At 50.9% G+C, this 23,621-nt stretch overlaps 1 protein-coding gene across 5 annotated transcripts in view; it reads right to left on the bottom strand.

Moving 5' to 3' along the window:
• SBF2 (SET binding factor 2) overlaps positions 1–23,621 on the bottom strand; it is a 2,158,806-nt gene that overhangs the window by 798,000 nt on the left and 1,337,185 nt on the right. For all 5 annotated transcript variants that reach the window (XM_086955965.1, XM_086955960.1, XM_086955962.1 and 2 more), the window contains exon 18: positions 20,622–20,789. In XM_086955965.1, the coding sequence (XP_086812091.1) occupies positions 20,622–20,789 (168 nt within the window). The remainder of the gene's footprint in view (positions 1–20,621; positions 20,790–23,621) is intronic.

The following is a 23,621-nucleotide window of genomic DNA, read 5'->3' as shown; positions in this document are numbered from 1 at the left end:
CTCTAGCCATCGAACCCCTGGCGGCTCTACTACGGGACAAGGGAGCGGAATGGGGGATCCCGCTGGCTGATGGAATACACACGGTCTCGCTTTACGCGGACGACCTGCTGCTCTATGTGCGAGACCTTACCGCGGTACCCGCCGCGCTGTCGGACATTTTCCGGGCCTTCGAGGAAGTGTCGGGCCTCAAGGTCAACTGGACCAAGTCCGGAGTATACTCGTTCAGCCCGGACCTGGGGGAGTGCGATGTGCACCTTGGAGGAGCTCGGCTCGCATGGTACCCGACCACGTTCAAATACCTCAGGCTACACATCTACAGAGACCCGCAGAACATACTGGAGGGCAATCTGGTGCTCGCAATCTCCTCGTTGCGGGCCCAGGTGACCTTCTGGAAGACTTTGCCATTGAACGTGCCCAGCAGGATTGCACTATCCAAAATGATAGCGCTGCCCAGGCTACTCTACCACTTTGCGAATATCCCACTGTATGTCCCCACAAGGATATTCCGCAAACTGGAATCAATGCTTCGCGGCTTGATCTGGAACACGGGACGCCCGCGCGTGGCCCTGGCGAAGCTATACTCCCCGACTGCTGAGGGAGGGTTGGCAGTCCCCAACATGGAGCTGTATTACCTGGCTGCACAGCTACAATGGGTGACGTACTGGCTAAGCGGCTCACATCTCGACAACACGGCCACCGCAGACTACCAATGGACTCACCCGCAGGTGTGCGCCCTGTTCCACCCATTGACCAAGGGTCCCCGCCCTCTACCCCTGCACATGGCTGTGGCCCGCAAATGCTTTGTCCGTAGCCTGAAACTGACACAGAATGTCAGGCCGTATGCCCCTGCCCTCACCCTGATGGGCACCCCCCGGAGGAGTGGGATGGTGACGCCACGCAACCTGGAGCTCTGGACTGCAGCCGGAGTGGAGACCATGGGCGACCTGTATGCAGACGGGGCCCTGCTTCCATTTGCGGAATTGTCGGAGGGCACGGGTCTGCCGGCGGGGCAATTCCTGCTCCACGCGTCGGTACTGCGGGCATATACTGAATCCTGGGGGGATATCCAGGACGAGCCACCGATGCATCACCTAATTCAGTACCTGCATGTCATGGGCAGAGGCTCACACATTACACACTGGCTGGCGCAGGCACTCCTCATACACACGCAAAGACCCACACAGCCGATCAGGGACAAATGGGCAACCCACCGCGGGAGGGACTGGACGGATAAGGAGTGGAACCTGGTTCTGGCCAGCCCTGTGAACATCCCACGCAACTCCTGCTTCCGAACCATTCAGTTGTACATACTACACCAGGCATACTTATCACCAGATAGAATTAATAAATACTTCGCGACCAACACTGCCACCTGTCCCAGATGCGACCTGCTGGGCGCGGACATCTTACATATGCTCTGGCACTGCCCATCTCTGGCTACATACTGGGGGGAGGTGACATCACTCCTGACTCACAGCACAGGCCCGGGGTTACCTAACACGTGGGAGGCATGCGTTCTTGGGTTGTATAAAAGGACCAAACTGAATAAAACGCAAGCCCGGTTCTGGGATCTGGGCCTCATCACGGCCAAACAACTGCTGACTCGGCACTGGAAGAGAAGGGAACCACCCACCCCCGCACACTGGTTTGCATCCTTCACTAACTGGGCCAGAGCAGAGGGCACGGCACTGCGCCGGGAGGAGATAGCGGGTTTGAAGCAGTTCCCGATCGCAAAACTCTGGGATGATATCCTGGGGTCCTTACAGGGGGAGGGCGCGGTCAGAGGGCTCAAATAGAGAATGCTGAGATGGGCGGGCGCCACAGGGGCGACAGCTCAGTAGGCGAAACTGCGCATCTGGAACTGTTTGGTTCGATCAAGGTAGAAAGATAAGGCTCTTTTTGGGATGGGTAACCGACTGTCCCAGATGGAAGGGTTTTATCACCTTAGGAAGAAAAGATGCCATAGTCCAGAGTACTACCTTATCTGGAAAGGTTGTCAGATAAGGAGGCTTTGAAGATAGCACCTGTAATTTGTGGACTCCCCTGGCAGAGGTTATTGCCACCATAAAAGCTGTCTTGATTGTGAGAAAGTGCAGAGGACAGTTATGCAATGGCTCAAACGGTGCACACATCAAGAAGGTGAGCACCAAATTAAGGTCAGACTGTGGCATGATGAAAGGTGAAGACGGAAGCAAATGGGTTAGCCCCTTCAAAAATCTCTACATTATAGGAGGTTTGAACAAGGATGGCTGATCAGGCAGCTGAATAAAAGAAGAACGGGCCAAAACGTAGCCCTTCAAAGTGCCCAGAGCAGAGTCCTGCTGTGCCTAAGAAAGTATGAAGAAAATGACTTCAGATAAAGAAGCAGATAAAGGGTCAATAGACCGGTCTATACAATATTAACAAAACATGTTCCATCAGCAGGCGTATACTGATTTTGTAGAGGGTCGCCTGGCTGCCAAGATAACCTCACAGACTTAAGGAGGAAGTTCGAAAGCTATCAACTGTCACCGGTCAAACTCCACACAAGGAGGTGGAGAGTGGACAGGTTTGGGTTAAGGAACCTCACCTGCTGCTGCGACAAAAGATCCTCCCGAAGGGGCTGCCTGACCGGAGGATCGATGCTCATGCCTAGAAGCTCGGGATACCAAAGTCCCTGTGTCCAGTCCAGAACCACACGAATAACTTGTGCCCAGTCACACCTGATCTTCTTGAGCACTCTGGGCAGAAGTGGTATGGGCGGAAAGGCATATAGGAGGCCGGAGCACCAATCGCGACGAAAAGTGTTGCAGAGTGAGTGCCGCCTTGGAAACTCCAACTCACAAAACAGGTGACATTGCGCGTTCTCTCCAGAGGCAAACAGATCTAACTAAGGCTCTTCCCACCGCTGAAAGAGACCTTGTGCCATCTACTGATGGAGATGCCATTTGTGATCCGCAAGGCGCCTTTGGCTGAGTTCATCCTCTCTGGCGTTCAGAAATCCAGCCAGGTGTTGAACCACCAGGGAAAGGCTTGGCGTTCCTGCCAGTTCCAGAGATGCAGGGCCTCTTGACAGAAGGTCCACAACCCCACATCGCCCAGTTTGTTGCAGTACCACATGGCAGCAGTGTTGTCTGTGAACATTTGAACCAGCCTTACCTTTATTGACGGCAAAAGGCTTTTAGTGCCAGTCGGAATGCCTGAAGCTCCAGCAGATTGATATGGAGCTTGGCTTCTGCCAGAGACCAGAATCCTAGGATCTCCACCTCCCCCAGATGAACACCCCAGCAAAGAAGGGACATGTCTATCACTACTATGAGATCTGGGTGTAGAAGAGAGAAGGGTCTGCCGTTGAACCACTCGCGGTCCTTGAGCCACCACTGCAGATCTTTCACAGAGCCCTCTGAACCAGGTCGGTTATGTTTCCTCGATGCTGTGCCCATTGGAACTTCAGTTTCCACTGCAGAGCCTGCATGTGCCACCATGCATGAGTCACTAGCAGAATGCAGGGGGCCATGAGGCCCAACAGCCTCAGAGTCAGTCTCACGGAAACTCAGGATAGAGGCTGAAACATTGGTATCATAGCCTGAATATCCTGGACTTGCCATTCAGGAGGATAGGCCCGAAACTGCACTGTGTCCAGAACCGCCCCAATGAAAGGAAGCGACTGAGAGGGAGTTAGGCGTGACTTCGGCACATTGATAGTGAACCCCAGTGAATGCAAGAGGATCGCCATCGTCTGGAGGTGGGAGACGACTGCCTGAGAAGAGCCCGCTTTCAACAACCAGTTGTCGAGATAGGGGAAGACTGGAACCCCAGATCTCTGCAGATGATTTGTGACCACCACCATCACCTTTGTGAACACCCGAGGGGCCCTGGTGAGGCCAAAGGGGAGCACAGTGAACTGAAAGTGCTGGTGGCCCACTGTGAACGAAGGTAGCAACGATGGGCAGGCAGGATGGGAATATGGAAGTAGGCATCCTGCAAGTCCAGCGCTACCATCCGGTCTCCTGGATCCAGGGCAGACAGGACCCGAGCAAAAGTGAGCATGTTGAATTTCTCTTTTTTGAGGAAGAAATTGAGGGTTCTGAGGTCTAGGATAGGACAAAGGCTTCCGTCCTTTTTGGGGACTAGGAAGTAGCTGGAATAGCAACCACTGCCAACTTCGGGCCCAGGAACGATCACTATGGCTCCCTTGGCCAAGGAATAATTACTTAATCGTGGAGAAAAACAAGGTGATCCTCCGGCAGTGGATCGCATGCTGGGGACATAGAGGGAGGGATAGTCTTGAAGGGGAGGGAGTCGCCCTCCAGACTATTTGCAGCACCCACCTGTCCGATGTGAAGTTTTGCCAGTGGTGGAAGTGATGGCGTATTCTGCCACCCACTGGCCGAGACTGGTCCAGGAGGATGGGCCTTGGAAGGTTTTGCGGTAGAGGAGAGGTTGGTGGCTTGGCTGTAATTCTGGTTCCCTTGGGTTCCCCCCCTTGGATTCCTGCTCTCCCAGCGCACCGCTCCACAGCTTACCCAGGCAGTGCCCTGCTTCTGACCTGCTCAGACTGTGGTTCGAGGCCCTGTGCCCTGCCCTGGGCTGCTCTTGACTTTCTGGTGGCTTTATTCTCGTTTGTGTTTCTATAGGTTCTTTTTTTCTTCTGGTGGTTTAATTTTAGTTTTTTTCACTATTGATTTTATTTCTTTTATCCCCTCGTTTCTTCTATACTCCTTATCTCCCATTCTTCTCTCTCCTCTCATGTCCTTCCTCTTCTGCCAGTTCCCGCCGATGCTGCTCCTGTGGCCGCTCCCGCGTTTTTCCCGCTCCGGCCTCTCTGCTGTCCCGCCCTCAACAGACCTCTATTTATTGGAGGCTGCTGCGAGCTGAGCCGAGCACAACCCCTTGGGTTCCTGCTCTCCCAGCGCACAGCTCCACAGCGCACCCAGGCAGTGCTCTGCCTCTGACCAGCTCAGACCACAGTTCGAGGCCCTGTGCCTCGCCCTGGACTGATCTTGACTTTCTGGTGGCTAAATTCTCATTTGTTTTTCTATTGGTTCAATTTATCTTCTGGTGGTTTAATTCGAGTTCTTTGTACTATTTGTTTTATTTCTTTTATCCCCTCATTTCTTCTATGCTCTTTATCTCCCAATCTTCTCTCTCCCGCGCGTCCTGCCCCTTCTGCCTGGGGGCAACTGCCGCTGTTGCCCCCGCGGCCCCTCCCGCTTCTGTGTTTTTCCCGCTCCCGCCTCCCTGCTGTCCCCTCCCTCCACTGACCTCTACTTAATGCAGGCCGATGTGCGGCCGCGCCACTGGCACGCCAAAGGCAAGCTTGTCTGCACCCGTCCACGACCGACCGCGACCGACACCAGGAACCCTGGTCCTCCGACCTCCCAATGCTACAGTTCGGAGGATCACCATGCACTCAAAGTCTGCAAGAATAACAACTGCAAGCTCTCCTCCCCCCTCGACACCTATGGTCCTTTCCCCTGCCAAAACTACTGCCACTCCTTCAACATCGCCAAAACCCAGGACCCACCTCTGCCGATCAGCAACATCCCCAACCCAGCCCAAATCCTGCAGTGCATCCTCCTCAACACCTGCTCCCTCCACAGACACGCAACGGACATCTGTGACCTCCTCGACAGCAGCTCTTCCCAAGTCGCTTTTTTCACCAAAATATGAACAAGCTCCACCTCGGGCCCTGGCATTGCGATCGCCATCCCCGAAGGATACAAAATAACTCGGAAGGATGGCCCAAACTGCCCCGGAGGCGGCATCGCCAAACAAGGCTAACTTCTGCCTGAGCACCCACATTGACGGGCCTACGGTTAGATAGGATATAAGCTTATGGAGCGCTTGATTGCCGAGATGCCTGGGCGCTGGGGTGTATGAAAGGGAATAGGGCCTGAGTTACTGCAGTCTAAAAAGAAGTGAAAATCCAGGTTTTCAGCTATTTCCTAAAAAGTTGCCGGCTAGGTTAAAATCTCATGCCCACCGGCATTTTGTTCCACAGCTTTGCTGCACAATACGATAGGGTCCTGCCTCCCTGTTTTTCTCTCCCATCTTGCTTCATGGACCTTATGGAACACCTCCACTTAAAGATACAGGTCAACCCGACCACCACCCTACGAGGCACCCTCACCTACCGACCTCCCAAACCCCACGCACCCTTCTCTGACTCAATCAGGGACATAATCACCCCGCATGTCATCACCTCCACCGACTACATTCTGCTGGGAGACCTCAACTTCAACCTCGACAGCGGCCAGGCACCCGACTCCATCTCCATCCTGGATAACTTCCACGTCATTGGGCTCAATCAGATCGTACCAGAACCAACGCACTCAGCAGGACACACCCTTGACCCTATCTTCACAGCAGGAAACTCCACCTCCTTTAGCCAGACCTCCAAACTCACAAGGAAGGACCACAGCTGCGTCCACTTCACCTACAAAGCAAACATCCCCCACAGCTCCAATGCAGGGATTAGAACAAGATCTCCAACGAGCAGCTCACCACCACCCTCAGCGGCTCAGCGCCCACTGCCTCAGACAACAACCCCACCACCGCCGCCCTCACCCTACACAAATGGATCACCGACTACGCCAACACCTACACCCCCCTCAAGAAATCCTCCAACCCTCATGCCAAGAAGGCCAGCTGGTTCTTCACCTCCAGAAATCCAGATGAACCTGCAGACGTCTTGAAAAACTATGGAGGAAATCCAAAACCACAGCGAAACTTGACAACTACAAAACAGCCACCACTGCCCACCACAAACTCATCAGACACTCACGGAAGACAGCACTCCAGGAAAGAATCCCCGCCCACGCACACAACAGCAAGGCACTCTTTGGCATCATCAAAGACTTCGCCCAACCCAACAGCGACACCCCACCCTCCCAGGACCTCTGCGACAAACTCAGCACCTTCTTCCATCACAAAATCATGACCATCTATGACAACTTTGACAACAACCTCTACGAGGAACCCAGACCCACCGCTTCCTGCACCACACAGCCGAAACTGGACAGCTGGACCGCTCTCAGTATCGCAACACCCTAAAGACCATGAAGACCAGCCACTCCGTGGCCCCCACGGACCGCTGCCCCAAACACATATACCACAGAGCCACAGGCATCATCGCCCCCGAGCAACAAAAAATCATTAACCGATCCTTCGAGACCGCCTCCTGCCCCGATGACTGGAAACACACTGAGGTCGACAAAACATCAGCAGACCCCACCGACCTACAGATCGATCTCCCTACTTCCATATCCAGTGAAAGTCATTGAAAAAGCTGTTAACAGCCAACTCGCCTCCTTCATCGACAGGAACAACATCCTCAACTCCTCCCAATCAGGCTTCAGGAAGAACCACAGCACAGAGACTGCCCTCATCGCCTCAACAGACGACATCCGCTCCCTCCTCGACAGAGGAGAGACTGTGCCTTCAACGCAGTCACGCACCGCACCCTAGCCCGCAGACTCCACAATGCAGGAATCCGAAACAAAGCCCTCGTCTGGATTCGCTCATTCCTCTCCAGCGGAAGGCAGCGGGTCAGACTTTCTCCCTTCATCTCAGAGCCCACGCCAAAAACCTCCGGAGACCACCAAGGATCCTCCATCAGCCCTACTCAGTTTGACGCCTACATGGCCCCTCTTGCTTCCATCGTCAGATAACACAGACTCAACATCATATCATACACAGACGACACAAAACTCATCCTCTCACTATCCAATGAATCCAATAGGTGGAGGAAGAACAGCTGCCTACAACTGAACCCATGCAAAAACCACAGTTGACACGTTTTTTTGCACTCCACACTACCCCAGTTCAGACATGGTAATATGCAAATCAGTCTGACCCTGTGCCTCATGCCAGAAACCGGTCCTCGGAAGCTTGTTTCCGGTCCAAGGAAAGGCATGGCTTATGTCAGAAACCGGTCCTCGGAAACAAGCTTCCGAGGACCGGTTTCTGGCATGAGGCACAGGGTCAGACTGATTTGCATATGGCCATGTCTAAACTGGGGTGGTGTGGATTGCAAAAAAACGATGGATTTGGGCCCAGATCTCTGTACAGGGGTGAATGGATGACCTTGTTCTGCATTCTGTCCATCACCTGTGGTTTTTGCATTTGTCACCCCAAGTGGGAAGGGTATGCTCTGACGTGAGTCCCATGCACTCCACACCACTGGATTCAAGCAAGTCGAGCTAAAGACGGTTGGAATGCCAGAAACCGGTCCTCGGAAGCTTGTTTCCGGTCCAGGGAAGGTATGGCTTGGCAGTTCGGGCTGGACTGTTCCCATGAGGCACAGGGTCAGACTGATTTGCATATGGCCATGTCTGAACTGGGGTGGTGTGGAGTGCAAAAAAACGATGGATTTGGGCCCGGATCTCTGTACTGGGGTGAATGTATGACATTGTTCTGTACTCTGTCCATCACCTGTGGTTTTTGCATTTACAACTGAACCCAGACAAAACTAAAGTACTCATCATAGGACCACATCCCGATGCCTGGAATGACACCTGGAGGCCCCCTGCCCTCCGGAACCCACCCCCACCCACAGACCACGCATGCAACCTCGGAATTATCCTGGACTCCGAACACAAAATGGACCGCCAGATCAACGCTGTCACCTCTTCCTGTTTTCACACCTTCCATCTTCTACATAAAACTTTTAACTGGATCCTCGAACACAGGAAAACCATCACCCACGATCTCATCAGCAGCAGACTGGGCTACGGCAATGCACTCTACGCCAGGATCAACAAGAACCTCACCCGCAAACTCCAGAACATACAGAACGTCGCCGCCAGACTAGTGCTCAACCTACTGCGCCATTGCCACATCACCCATCACCTACGGGCATACACTGGCTCCCTGTCGAGAAGAGAATCACGTTCAAGCTTCTCACCCATGCCCACAAAGGTCTCCGCAACACTGGCCCCGCCTAAATGAACCACGCCTCTCGTTCCAAGCACACAAAGCCCTACACAACCAAGGACCAGGATACCTCAACAGCCGCCTCAACTTCTACGCTCCCAAACGCCAGCTTCGATCGACCGGCCACGCCCTCGCCACCGTCCCCCGCATCCGAAGAGCCACCACAGGGGGACGGTCCTTCTCCTACCTCGCCGCCAAGACATGGAACTCCCTCCCGACCCACCTCCGCCTGACCCAGAACCACCTCGCCTTCAGGAAGCAACTCAAGACCTGGCTGTTCGAGCAGTAGCGGACCCCCCTCCCCTAGCGCATTGAGACCCTCTGGGTGAGTAGTGCGCTATATAAATGCTTGGATTGATTGATTGATGGTTGGTTCCCCCGCACCCCAAAGATACCTCCGTTCAGCCCATCTTTCCCTCACCACGGTACCATCCATCAAGAAGACTAGAACAGGACGTCGCTCCGTCTCCTTCCTTGCTGCAAAAGCATGGAACACCCTCCCTCTCCACCTCCGTCAGACATCAACTCTCTCTAAGTTCCTGACAGACCTCAAAAACTGGCTCTTCGACAAATCATCATGAGTGTCCGGCTCTGCACGCACCCGGAAAGACAAGGGAAGATCTCTGACCCTCTTGGCCTCCGACGATACTCCGTGAGTACCCAGGAGCTGTGCACCCCCTACTCTCCCCCCAGCGCCTTGAGACCCATCTGAGTGAGTAGTTGCGCTTAACAAACCATTGATTGACTTACCCACGAGGCCGGCCCCGCAGATGTTGCTGAAGTTGTGGGGCCCTCTGGCTGGAAGCCCCTTCCGTAGCCAAGAAAGGAACGAAAATGGATGAAGCCCTGGGGGGAGTAGTGAGGCCCATACGCTTGGCCGTGGCCCATGAGTCCTTGAAGTGCTCAAGGGCAGCATCCGCCTTGTCGCCGAGGAGACAGAGCCATCAAAGGGCATGTCTATGAGGTTGGCTTGGACATCCCCCAAATACCTAGATGTTCTCAGCCAGGTGCGGCGAAGAATAGCCAATGTTGTGGAAATCGCTCTACCTAGCGAGTCCGTCGTGTCCAAGCGATATCTGATGGCGAACTTAGCTGTGTCTCTCCCATCCAATATAGCTTGGAAGAGTAGAGCCCTGTCCTCCTTTGAGACTCTGGGCAACACCTCCGCTACCGTGTCCCATAGAGAATGGGAGTAACAGCCCAAGAGGCATGCGGTGTTCACAGACCGCAGCGCTAGGCTGGTGGAAGAGAACATTTTCTTCCCAAAGTTTTCTAGCTCCTTGGATTCCCATTCCGGGGGTGCGGAAGGGAATGCGCCTCAGGACATGGAAGCTTGGACTACCAAGCTTTGAGGAGTGGGGTGGGTGGTGATGAAAAGTGTGTCCCCCGGTGCGGTGGTGCCAGGCAATCGTCCTATTCACAGGAGCTCCTGTGCTGGGTTTGGACCATGTCCCTAGAAGGGAGTCTGTCAAGGCCTCATTGAAAGGCAGTTGGGATTCCGAGCTCGACACCACAGGCTGCCTAGCCCGCCAATGTAGAAGCTGTAGGTCAAGGACCTCCGCAGCCCTACGCACCACCATGGCAAAAGTTGCTCTCTCCTCCGTAGCTAGTAGGAGGGGAAAGCATGCCAAAGTCTGGGGAGGTGTCCAGACCACTGGCATCACACAATTCCTCATACCAGTCTAGGCCTTGCTGTTGCGGGATTTCCAAGGGATCCTGCTCCCCCTCTCAATCCTCTTCCTACATCCCTATCCCTTCAGAATAGGGCAGAGAGAACGCATGGAGCAGTATGGCTCTGTCGGCACCAGAGGACGCTCAACCAGTTCTGTGTTGTCGGGAATGAGGATCGTTGTCGGGAATGAGGATCTTGGAGGAGGTGCTGGTGGGCACCCGTGTCGCCAAGGACCTCGGCACTGGACGCAACGAGGGGGAAGGTCGCTGTGGGGGAGCAACCAGTGTCGGTCCGGACAAGGGAATGGGTTAACTCTGAGGCCGTGGAGCTCGGGCCAGAGTCGCCGGCACAGGGAACCCTCCATCCTCGGAGCCTGCGGGCCGCCCAAATATGAGGCACATACTGAGTTGGGCGGGGGTAGTTCCCGGCCTCGGAAAGGGAGGGAAACGCAGAGCCGACCGAGGCACACGCTCGCGGAGCGAGGCATACAGCATTGAGGTTCCACCACCGTGTCACGAGACGGGCAGGGCGAAATCAAAGCACGCTTCGACTTCTTGTGCTTTTTGTGGTGCCTCTTACCTTACTTCGACGACTTTGACGAAGAGGACTTCAAATCACCGGATCGGTGCTCCGACCTTCCTCTCGACCGAGACCTGTCCAGGATCGGGACAGGCGAGGCACCTCTGTGGTGTTGGGCGCCCGGCTGCGAGAACCTTAAGGAATAGAGCATCAGAGCACAGCGCTGGGGCTTTAAACACCCCCTTCCTTCCTTTCTTTGAAGGACGCCCACAAACGCCCATGAGCCTTAAGGGACCGCTCCCTCAAAGCCTTTGGCGTCATGGCCTGGCAGTCGGTGCACGACCAGGAGTTGTGGTTGCGCTCCCCGCACCACCGTCAAACCAAATGGGGGTCTGTGACCAACATGGCACGGTGACTGGCACCACATGGTTTAAACCCCGAAGTCTTCTTACTTGACATTGCTAAACACACCAATGAAGTCGACATAAGTCGGAAAAAAATCGGTCAAAAAATGACAGGGGTAGCTCTGTTCAACTGATTGGCGCTGGCTGGCACGGAAAGAAAAGAACTGACATCAGGGCGCCGGATTGGCGGTTATATTGACGACTCGGACATCACAACGAAGACGAACACAACGCCAACGACTTCAAGCGGAGTCGACCAACCCCATCTATCGGCGCACAGGGGTACTGCTATGAAAAATCTTCCGGATCCCGCCGGATGCCTGAAAGTCCAAAGGTAAGGAATCTGCAGGTAGATGTCTCTATCAGATGGTTTATCCTAAAATGCAATATTATCATAGCTAAGGGTACCCCCATTATTTATTTCTTTTAGGTCTAGAGGAGGGGGAGAGAACAGGAAATACGCTAAAAGGAAACCTCTGGACTGACCTATCTAGTGTGTACCAATTGTAAAATCACTTTTTTCTATTACATAGGAATTATAAATGTGTTTTTTTGTTTCTGTATGTGTAAAAAATCTTTTTGAAAAATAACAAAAAAATGGCTTTTTGAAGTAAACTACAAACTAAGAGAAATAAATGACAAACAAAGCCCTAAATATTGTCCTTTGTATGCTTTGATATAATTTTGCTGTGTCCTTGTAGAAAAACGTATATTTTGAGTTACATCAACTTGTTGAAACTAGATAGGTCAGTCCAGAGGTTTCCTTTTAGCGTATTTCCTGTTATCATAAAATGCAATCCTCGGCCAGTTTTTCAAGAAAGATTATTCAGTCCATGTAACATAGCCCAAGAAGTAAATCAATGTAGTAAACAGTGTGTCCACACTTATATTATACAACAACGCCACTGGCTCCCAGTAGCAGATCATATTTGGTACAAAATGTTTCCGATAATTTATCGAATTCTCCAGGAAATAACTAGTTTCTGATCACAGCCACCTATCTTCTACCAAGATTCCAATTAAAAAACAAGCAAGAAATCTTGCGGCATAACGGCTGCTTGTATAGAAGTAACTGCCATACTCAAAATACCTCATACAAAATAGAAAGCATTCACGAAACTGCAGCTTTCCTGTTAACCACTATGAGCTGGTATCTGGATCGTGCTGCAACAAAATTTTTCCTAACACCGCAATTTACACAATTTCAGCTACAAACACAGTCTGTTAGTTGCTATGGACAGACGCATAAGTCAACATTTCAAGAATATACTCATGCATTTGGGTTAAAATGAGTTTCATGTATTATAACAGAGACCTTCTTAATAAGATACACATTTGTCTCTGCTAGATTTGTTTACGAGCTGTTAACGAGCAAGGACTGAACTTCTCAACTAGACATTTTCAATTTAGCTGTCTTGCATATTATGATAAAATAGGCAGTTTACAACGTATTTATTGTGGCTATAAAATAAAATTGATTGTGTTGCAGCCCATATTTGACTTGAGAGGAATAACATGTGCAACCTAGCGCTGACACGCAAACAATAACTATTATTTGTGACATCCTCAAAGGATATGAGCCAACATTTGCCTTTCTAATTATATGTTATGCTTTGTGTGGAGATGATGTTGAATTTAAAGCTATAAAAACAGAATCTCAAAACAAAAGTTAAAGAAAAATGCGTGAAGCCATAAACCGTCGAATCTCCATTAACGGAATCCCACATGGCAACTGGTCTGAAAATTCCATTTCCCTATGGTCCAGCCATGCCCAACATTACTTTGATTTATAGCTGGTAGGCTCAGCGAGCGAACTTCATATTTTAATGTCTTGTATACACCGCCCTAGAACTGATTATATGGTGCTAACTTGTGATGTCAGGATGAAGCACGGCACACAACATAAAAATCTCTCATTTTGTTTACACTAGAGAGTCTCAGAGAATATTTTTAGCATTTGTTGTGTTAAAGGATTAAGCTTGGGTTCAGACTTTTGTAACGGCTTCTGAAAAATGGGTTTATCTCGCTAAGCTCCTGGACCCATACGAACCGCCATGAATAGCCATAACAAAATGTAGACAAGGGGTTCAAAGCCACACCCCCACCGATCAAAACTCCACCGACATACTACCACTGTTCGGGTATGCTACCATCTTTTCTCTCCATCTTAATTACCTACTTCTTCCCCCTTTCACACCCTCGTTCTCCTCTCCTGGGACAGTGGATAGAGGGGGCAGCCAAGCCTAGAATTTGCGAACCAGTCCTACCAGTAACAGAACCAAACTGGGCTGCTACCCTGTACTGACAAAGCGTTGACGATTATATGTTATATGTTTTATGTTGTTTGGAGAAAAAAAACAATACAAATAATCAAATAAAAAAAAAAAAGTAATGTAGCATATTGTGATCTGTGTTTTTCATATCGATAGTTTAATAGAAGACATCGAATTTCATGAAAAAAATAACTATAAACAAAATAGATGCTTCAAAAATGATCCTAAAGCACAAGTTACTTACCTTCGGTAACGATATATCTGTAAAAAACAGTAGTTAGTGTTAGATTCCTTACCTTAGAATATCCCCAAGCGTCAGGCTGGATCTGGAAAGTTTTTCGTCAGCAGTACCCTTACGTGTAGGTAGGCGGCGTCTGTGGCTCCGTGTCCATCGTTGGAGTCGTGATCGCCGGGATGATGTCGTTGGAGTACTTAGATGCCGCCCTGGTGCGCTGACGTCAGTTCTGTACATAGCTTTCCGCGCCAGGACTGCAGAGTCATGCAAGAAACAGACACTGGTGCCATGAAACTAGGGCCCTAAAAGGGATGACCTTAACCCTAGATATCAGTTCGCGGAACGGGGAGGATGGGTGGGGCGGTAAGGAATCTAATACTAACTAATGTTTCTTACAGATATATCATTACCGAAGGTAAGTAAATTGTGTATCTGAAAGAAACAGGTTATGTTAGATTTCTTACCTTAGAATAGATACCCCAGCAATACCAACCCTGGTGGTGGGTCTGCGAACCAAGATCACACCAGGAAGTCCTGGAGAACAGAACGGCCGAAAAAGCCATCTCTCCGAACTTGGCTGTCCAGGCAGTAGTGCTTAGCAAACGTGTGCAGCGAGGACCGCATAGCTGCCTGGCAGATGTCCTGCAAGGGGACTCTCCGACCCAGGGCGTGGCTCTAGTGAGTGGAATGGGCGCGCAGCCCCACAGGAGGTTCCTTCTTCGCCAAGGAGTTTCAAACCTTGATACACAAGACGACCCACCGAGAGATGGTCTGCTTGTGCACCGCCCGTCCCTTCTTAGCGCCCACATAACCAACAAAGGGCTGATCGTCCACCCGGAACTGGCGTGTGTGGTCTAGATAGAAGGAAATCGCACATTTTGGGTCCAGACAGTGGAGCCTCTCTTCCTCTTTAGAGGGATGCGGAAGTGGGCAAGGTGATGGAATGCCCAATATGGAACGCTGTAACCACCTTGGGCAGGAAAGAAGGACGAGTCCTCCGAACAACTTTGTCCGGATGGACAGAGAGGAAAAGAGGCTTAGAAGATAGACCCTGGAGCTCAATCACTCTCATGGCAGAGGTGATGGAAACAAGGAATGCAGTTTTAAGAGTCAGAAGACGAAGAGGACAGTTATGAGGTGGCTCAACGGGAGCGCACATCAGATAAGTCAGTACAAGGTTCAAGTCCCACTGAGGCATCACGAAGGGAACAAGTGTGTGATGCCCTTCAAGAATCTATTTACAACAGGGGACTTGAAAAGAAAAGGCTGATCAGGCAGCCCTAAGAAGGCTGAAATGGCCAAGAGGTAGCCTTTGGTAGTGCCCAGAACAGAGCCCTACTGGGCGAGAGAAAGAAGGAAGAGGAGATCCTCAGAAAGGGGGGCAGAAAGTGGATCCACGGCTTTTGCTGTGCATCATGCCACAAATTTATTCCACTATCAGGCGTATACCGTTTTTGTGGAGGGACGCCAGGTTGCCAGAATCACATCACTGACTTCAGGAGGCAAGTCAAATGGCCTGAACTGTTGCCGCTCAATCTCCACGCCTGTAGGTGGAGACTGGACAGGTTAGGGTGGTGGGCGGTTCCCTGCTGCTGCGACAGAAGGTCCTCAAGAAGAGGCAGATGAATCGGGGGATCGACTGACATGCTGAGTAGCTCGGGATACCAGTATTTTCGTGCCCAGTTCGGAGCCATAAGGAAGACTTGGGCCCGGTCTCGCTTGATCTTCTTCAGCACTCTGGGCAGAAGTGGTATAGGCGGAAAGGAGTACAACAGACCGCAGCTATACTCGTGACGAAAAGCGTCTCCGAGCGAGTGCCGCCTTGGAAAATCCAATGTGCAGAACTGATGACATAGCGCATTCTCTTCAGTGGCGAATAGATCTAACCAAGGCTCTCCCCACTACTGAAAGAGACCTTGCGCCACGTCCGAGTTCAGACGCCATTCGTGATCCATCATGCACCGGCGGTTGAGTTCGTCCGCCCTGGCGTTCAGGGAACCTGCCAGGTGTTGAACCACCAGGGTGACGCCCTGGTATTCCAGCCATGTCCTGAGGCCTAGAGCCTCCTGACAAAGGGTCCATGAACCCACCCGCCCGGTTTGTTGCAGTACCACATGGCGGTGGAGTTGTCGGTGAACACCTGCACCACACTTCCCCGGACAGAGGGAAGGAATGCCTTCAGTGCAAGACAGATCGCCCGCAGCTCTAGAAGGTTGATATGGAGTCGGGACTCCGCCGGAGACCAGAGGCCTCTGAACTCTGCCACTCCCATGTGGCCCCTCATCTCAGGAGGGACGCATCCGTCACTACTACGCGCTCTAGTTGGGGTAGGGAGAGGGATCTGCAGCTGACCCAATCGCGGTTTGTGAGCCACCACGGCAACTGACTCGCAGTGCCCTCTGAGATCAGGACATGGTCTGACAGATTGCCCTGATGCTGTGCCCACTGAAACTTCAGGTCCCGATGCAGAGCCCGCATTCACCACCTGGCGTGATGCACCAGAAGGATGCAGGAGGCCATCCTCCCCAGGAGCCGCAGCGTCAACCTGACCGAAACTCAGGATAAAGGCTAAAAGAACGGAATCAGAGCTTGAATATCCCGAACCCGCTGTTTGGGAGGAAAAACCCGAAACTGCGCAGAGTACAGAACCCCACTGATCAAAAGGAGCTTCTGAGAGGGGGACAGATGCGACTTCGGCACGTTGATGGAGAACCCCAGTGAGTGCAGGAGGTCGGCCGTAGTCTGTAGGTGGGAGACGACTGTTTTGAGCGAGCCCGCCTTCAACAAGCAGTTATCGAGATAGGGGAAGACTGAAACCCCTGATCTGCGCAGATGAGCTGCGACCACCGCCATCACTTTCAGGAACACCCAAGGGGAATGGGTGAGGCCGAAGGGGAGCACAGTAAACTGAAAATGCTAGTGGCCTACCGTGAACTGAAAGGTAGCGCCGGTGGGCCGGCAGGACGGGGATGTGGAGATATGCGTCAAACGCTACCATCCAGTCTTCAGGGTCTAGGGCAGCCAGGACCTGAGCTAAAGTCAGCATCTTGAACTTCTTCCGGAGAAAGCCGTTGACGGTCCAGAGGTCCAAGATCGGGTGTAGGCCTCCTTTGCCCTTCTTGGGTATCAGAGAGTAGTTGGAGTAGCAACCACGTCTTACTTCTGGCCCAGGAACGCGCTCAATGGCCGCCTTGGCCAAAAGGGCCATAACTTCCTTCTGCAGGAGTTGCAAGTGATTCCCCGACATGCGGCGGTACTGCGGTGGTATGGCTGGAAGGGTCGCCTCGAAGGGGAGGGAGTAGCCCCTTCGGACGATTTGCAGCACTCACCTGTCTGACGTGATGGAGCGCCAGTGGAGGAGGCGATGGCGGACCCTGCCCCCCACTGGTGTCGAATGGGCCTGAAAGCTTGGACTAGGAAGGCTTTGAGGCAGATGCTGCAGGAGTGGATGTGGACTGACCTTGCCGTTGTCCCCCGGCACCGCCACAGCAGTTACTATATCCGCGGCCGCATTGAGGCTGGTTCCGCGGCCTGTGGCTGGCAGGACGTGTGGGGGCGCCCCTTCCTTGGCCACGAAAGGGGCGAAAAGCAGAAATCTGCTGGCACTGGCCTGACAGGCCCAAGGATTGACCGTAGCCCTGGAGTCCTTGAAACGCTCAAGCGCACTGTCTGCTTTGTCGCCAAAAAGGCGACGGCCATCGAAGGGCATGTCCATGAGCGTGGCCTGGACATTCCCCGAGAAATTGGCGGACCTCAGCCAAGCGTGGCAGCAAACCGTTGTGGAAATCGCCTTTCCTAGCGAGTCTGTGGTATCCAGTCCACACCTGATCGAATAACATGCCGCATCCCACCTCTCAGCAAGGGCTTGGGTGGGCCGTGCCCGGGCCTCCTCCGGACACTGGGGCAGCACCTCCGCAACCATGTCCCACAAAGAGTGGGTATAACGGCCCAAAAGGCAAGCGGTGTTGATAGACCGCAACCCCAAACTTAATGAGGAGAACAGTTTCTTCCCAAACTGATCAAACCTTTTGGATTCCCGATCCGGGGGAGCTGTCGGGAATGCGGTCTGGGACGTAGAGGCCTGGATCATCAGGCTCTCGGGGTGGGGTGAACAGACAGATATCTAGGGTCGCCCGGAGCCGGGCGGTGGCGTCGGGCCAAGTTCTGATCCACAGGGGGCACGGTGGAGGGCTTGGGACCAAGTGCCCATCAGAACGTCCGTGAGGGCCTCATTGAACGGCAGTAGAGGCTCCTGAGGAGCTTACTGGCGGCAGAAGCACCTCAGTCCTCACGGCAGCAGCAGGAAGCTCAAGAGCCAAGGCCTTGGCAGCCCTGCGCAACACCAGGGGCTGGAGCTGCGGGCCCGCCAGGGTCCCAAGTCAGGTCTGCATGGCCCTAAGGCGCCCCGACAGGCCTCGACGGAGGGAAGTGAGTCCTCATGGCCACGAGGAAATCACGTATCTCCTCGGGCGTCGCTCGCAGGCCAGGGACCCGAAGGTATGGGCCTGGGAGCGACACCTACGGCTCCGACGGAGCAGCGCAGGCCGTGTTGTCCGAACCCTCAGCAGCGTTGCACAAGCGGCGAGGGGAGTCTGAAGAGCGATGTCGCCTCTGCGACTTCTTTTTTGAATGCCTCGACTTACCGGAGGACTTGGAGCCCGACGAGTGGTGGTGATGACTTGACGAGTCCCTCGACCTCCTCCTCGACAGGGACCTCATGCGGTGTGGAGCAGACTGCCTGATCTCGAGTAGCTTGCGGGACCGCTCCCGCCTAGCGTTCAAGGTCAAGGCCCGGCAGTCAGGGCTCGAGGCAGTAGACACACCGGCGGTGGGGGGTTGGAGCGGACTCACTGACATCAGGCGGTGACAGGCGTCGAACGGCTTGAAACCAGGCATCCTTATGGCACCAGGAGTCGAAGTCGACTCGAAAAAAAGAGATACAAAATAGATAAAAAAGTTAGTAAAAAAATGACTAAGAGTACTGTTCTTCCCAGATCGGCGCTTGCTGGCATGGAAAAAACAAGAACTGACGTCAGCACGCGAGGGCGACATCTAAGTACTCCGATACTCCGACGACATCATCCCGGCGATCATGACGCCGACGAAGGACGCGGCGCTGCAGACGACGCCTACCGACGCGCAAGGGTACTGCCGACGAAAACTTTCCGGATCCAGCCTGACGTCTGGGGATATTCTAAGGTAAGGAATCTAACATGAACCGGTTTCTTTCAGATTAAAGGTGCAAATTAAGTGAAATAATCTGAATGAACTGGTTAAAACTCCAACTCACTCTAAGCTGGGAGCAAGGAATACCTCATGCAATTGAGGAGGAAGTGAAACAAATGAACATAAAACCCACCCCCACTTCTACCTCAATTAAGTATACTTCTACTCATCAAGCTCAAAACCTAAATACTTTCCTCATAGGCCACACTGCAAACCCACACTCTTCCAACACATGTCAGGCACCTTGATAGAGGAATAAAGCACAATACAATGTGTCCATGACCACCCTCAAAAAGCATGTTTTTCAAGGACTTAGGTCTCTTAAAGAAGACACTTCAGAAAAAAGCAGTTATGTAGACTGCATGGGCACCTCTAATACCCTCTCATGAGAGGAGAAACTGTTTCCTGATACGCACCGAGCAACATCGGTCAGGTGGAGGGAGTAAAGTCTCTGTGCTACATGCTTATCATGATGAACTGGTTGAAGGTCTTTAGAGCATTGGACTGAACCCAATATAATACAGTTGCCATTGCTGCCATTAGCAGACATTACATTTTTCTTTGCCTAAAAGCTAGACTCGATGTAGTGAATGCTAGCTCCCATGCCCCCAAAACGTTGCTTACTCTAAAAAGGTGGTGCTCAGGTATTGCACTACAGACACCTACCTCACCATTACAGAACTTAACCCAACAGAGAGAACCATTTAAGCCTAACAGCTAACAAATTATTCAAGCGGCCCTTAGTATCAATTACTTTGAATACAAATGTATGTATTAAACTGCTATACTCCGAAATTAGGATATTAGTTTCAGTATTAAATATGGGTTATAACCATATATCTTCAGAAAAAGCATCAAGTGGTGGGTAAAAGTAACACTTCTGGTAATACAATGATGTGTCAAGACCTATGGAACCAAAGAATTCAGTCAAGGGAGGACACACTCCATGCTACATGAGAGCCTTTAATCAACCTCTGTAAGCCTACGGTATTAGAGTGGATATGTTAGCTGTGGTGAAATAACCTCTCTTCATACTAAAGAGAAGGCACAATAGAGTGCAAGATTAGTATAGGACGCCACAGGTAGACGTTAATTAGAAATAGGATGTATCTTATGACGAACCTACATTAACAATGTTCTCGAGCACAACAAATTTCGGACACAAAAACAAAGTAAATCCTAAGAAAACTAAAGAATACATAGGAATTTAAAAGAAAAGAAGTCTATATTTTTTGTAGTTCCAAAGTACTACAATATTATTTGCATGGCAATAACACCTTACATACCACTGAAAGGGACACACACATTTTAATAACCAGAGGAGCTAATCCTCTTTTGAAGTGTTACCATATATTTAAGCTGAAACATTTTCTCACCTGAACTGCAACTGATGAGTGATTGTCATCATCAGAGCTGAGGTATAAGGAACGAACTTGAGTTTGCACGTTACCATAAAAGGTAGTTTCCCAAAACTGCTGGTTTGTCCATACGGAGTGGTCTTGTACACAAGTGTAAGCAAACTGACTTACTCCTGGAGACAATTTCTGTGAAGACAGAAAAAACAAAACAACTTGTCAAAATGTATTTTCAAAGACTGTACAACGTATGTTCTGATTATGAACCTGCTGAACTATATTTAAAGTTCATTTGTGTTCTTACACTTGACAATTCTCAATAAATACAACATCAGGTTCTTTGTTTTTCAGTCTATGGTCCAAGCAAGATGAATATTTAGGTATTTCCAGGGCAACCGGAGCGATAATCACAAATTTTTCCTTTCAATTACTATCATTTGTTACATATCACCAAATAAGGCAAAAGGCTGTGTATGTGGATTGATACCATGAGTGTTATTCATTGCAAACTGGGGATCAAAGAACATGCAGGACCTCTTCCCAATGGCACCATACGACCGGCTGTTAGTAAACATTACACATCAGTATTATGTTTAAGCTGACATACTAGGAAAAGGTTTATGCAAAAGAACGAACAAAAAGAAAAAAGAATATCCTTCAACAAGTATCTCCTTGTTCTCTCCTATCATATTCTATGTAAAATATGTTGTTTACTAAAACTACTTCTGAAATCATTTGCTTAACCTTCACTTTAAGTTACATTCATGCATGTGAAGCACGCAAACATGCACGTCCATTTAGCTAAACTGCTGCGACCGCAGTTAACCAATAGGAAGGCTGGATATCAAAGCACTGTTCTGCATGATATGGACTCTGGAACATATTTCAGTGAGAGGATAATTTGTACCAGGCTTGACTTTTATGACTTGAAAAACACACGTCAGCTGGTGCTGTGATTCAGCAGCAGTAGAGAGAAGTGACAATTTATATCCCAGGGAGGCAACTTAAGATATAAATGTGAGCAGCATTTGTTTATAAATAGTTGACTATCAAAATCCCTAATGGGATTGTGCTTCATCTTCCAAGACAAGAACAGATAATCATGATCATAAATCACTAATACATAATCAATTATTCTGGCCATATTTCTAACCTCTAAAGGACATTCAAGGGGCAGAAACCTGACCATGTGCCATATGCACACGTGTAGCAGAAACAAAAACCCGAAGCACACAGCATTTCTTATCTATGCAAATGTCTTCTCCATGTTGGGAAGAACTGAACTGACAAATTTCATAACGCCTTGTTTTTAGTTACTATTTCTGCTCGCATTAAATGTTAATTTCCTAACTATGGGGCCGATTATGATTGCGGATAATCCGCATCCTCGCTTTTCCTCGCTCTAACATGGCTGGCGGTGTCTATCAGACACCGCCAGCCATATTAGGATGTCAGCGGTCCTATGCCTTTCCACAGCGGCATTTCCGCCGTGGAAAGGCATACAGACTTTTCTTTGGGGGCCCGTTGCGGGCCCCCAGGGGTGAAGGGGTGCACATGGGGGGTACCTATGGTAACCCCCTGCCTTTGCGTGCACGAAGCGGCAGGCACCACGCGGTGCCTGCCGCTTCATTCATGCAAAGGAAAACATGCACTTTTAACCTTGCGGCGGGTGCTGCTTGAAGCAGCATCCACCGCAATGTTAAAGGTAGGGGATGTGACCGCCAGGGTGGCGGTCACATCCTAATTGGGATGGAGGGAACGCCGCAGCCCCTGCGGATGGTCCCTCCACCTCGGGGGTCCGCCATCCTAATCGGCCCCTATACTCGGTGCCAACAAATTTACATTTTGCCCTCAGAAATTTACTAATTTGTTTAAAGGTGCTTTCTTCTACAGTGTGTAAAAAAATAGGACAAAAAGGTTGGTGAAAATCTGAAAATCAGTCTGAAGCATAAGATCCTGCGTAACTATGGGGCCGATTATATTTCGGCGAGCAGAACATAAGTCAGTCAGGGTTCTCTCCTTGACTCCATTATCTGTTTATTTCTCTTGGATTTAAGACAGTCAGTACCACTTAACACACACACAGATGAGTATATGGGTAAATGCTAAGCAGTGAGGCTACTGGGGTTGATATTTTGACTCAGATTACAGGTTCCACAGTTTGCAACTTCTGACACAGAGGCACTCGACTCCAGGAATCCGCAGGCCTTTTAAGGCCTATCCTGCAATAAAGTAAAAAAAAAAAAAGTACAGGCTTATGGTATGTTGGTCTAGAGAGAGGTACTCATGAGACAAAGCTGTTTCTCTTAGTCAAAACACATCTTTTAAACAATTGTGCGCTTGATAGGTAGCAACTACCCCTTAATAATGGGAAGCTGTTCTGTTGATAAGGGTTATAAACTCCTGAGGGACGGGATCACCTTTGGCTGATATCTTGAGTTTCCTTGCAACAACTAATCTGCAACAGGAAATTTTTTGACTGGGGCTAGCTGCATTGTTTGGAATCCGACCTCTACTCACCAAGGATCACTTCGTAGACCAGCCATCCCAAGATCACCATCTGGATCCCTGACCGCACGGAAGCCTTTCTTGATCTGTGGCAGATTGTTGATGGCCCCAGCTCTGCAAACAATTGTAGACTCAGCACCTGCTGCAGACTCTCAGGTGCCTTCTCTCTCTTGATTCATGGCAGATTGCTGATGGCCCCAACTCTGTGGGCAATTGTAGATTTGGCGCCGAATGTGACTCACGGGTCTTCCTTTCCTTTCCCCTTCAGCTAACCAGGGAACCTAAGTTGACTCAACGCCCTTTGGTGCCTGAGACTGTTCTTGGTTGCAGCAAGACTTTGATGGCAGGAGGCTCCGGCCTGTGGGCTGGATATGGGAAACAAACACGGCTGAGGCTAGACGATCCCTGCCCCAGCCAGGGAAGCTAGATCACGCTTGCTTTCTGCTGCAATGCCACAGCCTCGGTTGATGGGGGTCGGTCCGCGGTGGAGTTTAAATGCACCAGCTGCAGGCC

This window comes from Lissotriton vulgaris, chromosome 2_1, assembly GCF_964263255.1.
Source record: "Lissotriton vulgaris chromosome 2_1, aLisVul1.2, whole genome shotgun sequence".
In the NCBI taxonomy this organism is placed as follows: domain Eukaryota; kingdom Metazoa; phylum Chordata; class Amphibia; order Caudata; family Salamandridae; genus Lissotriton; species Lissotriton vulgaris.
Note: the sequence above shows the minus strand (reverse complement) of the source record. Positions and strands in the feature narration are given on the sequence as shown.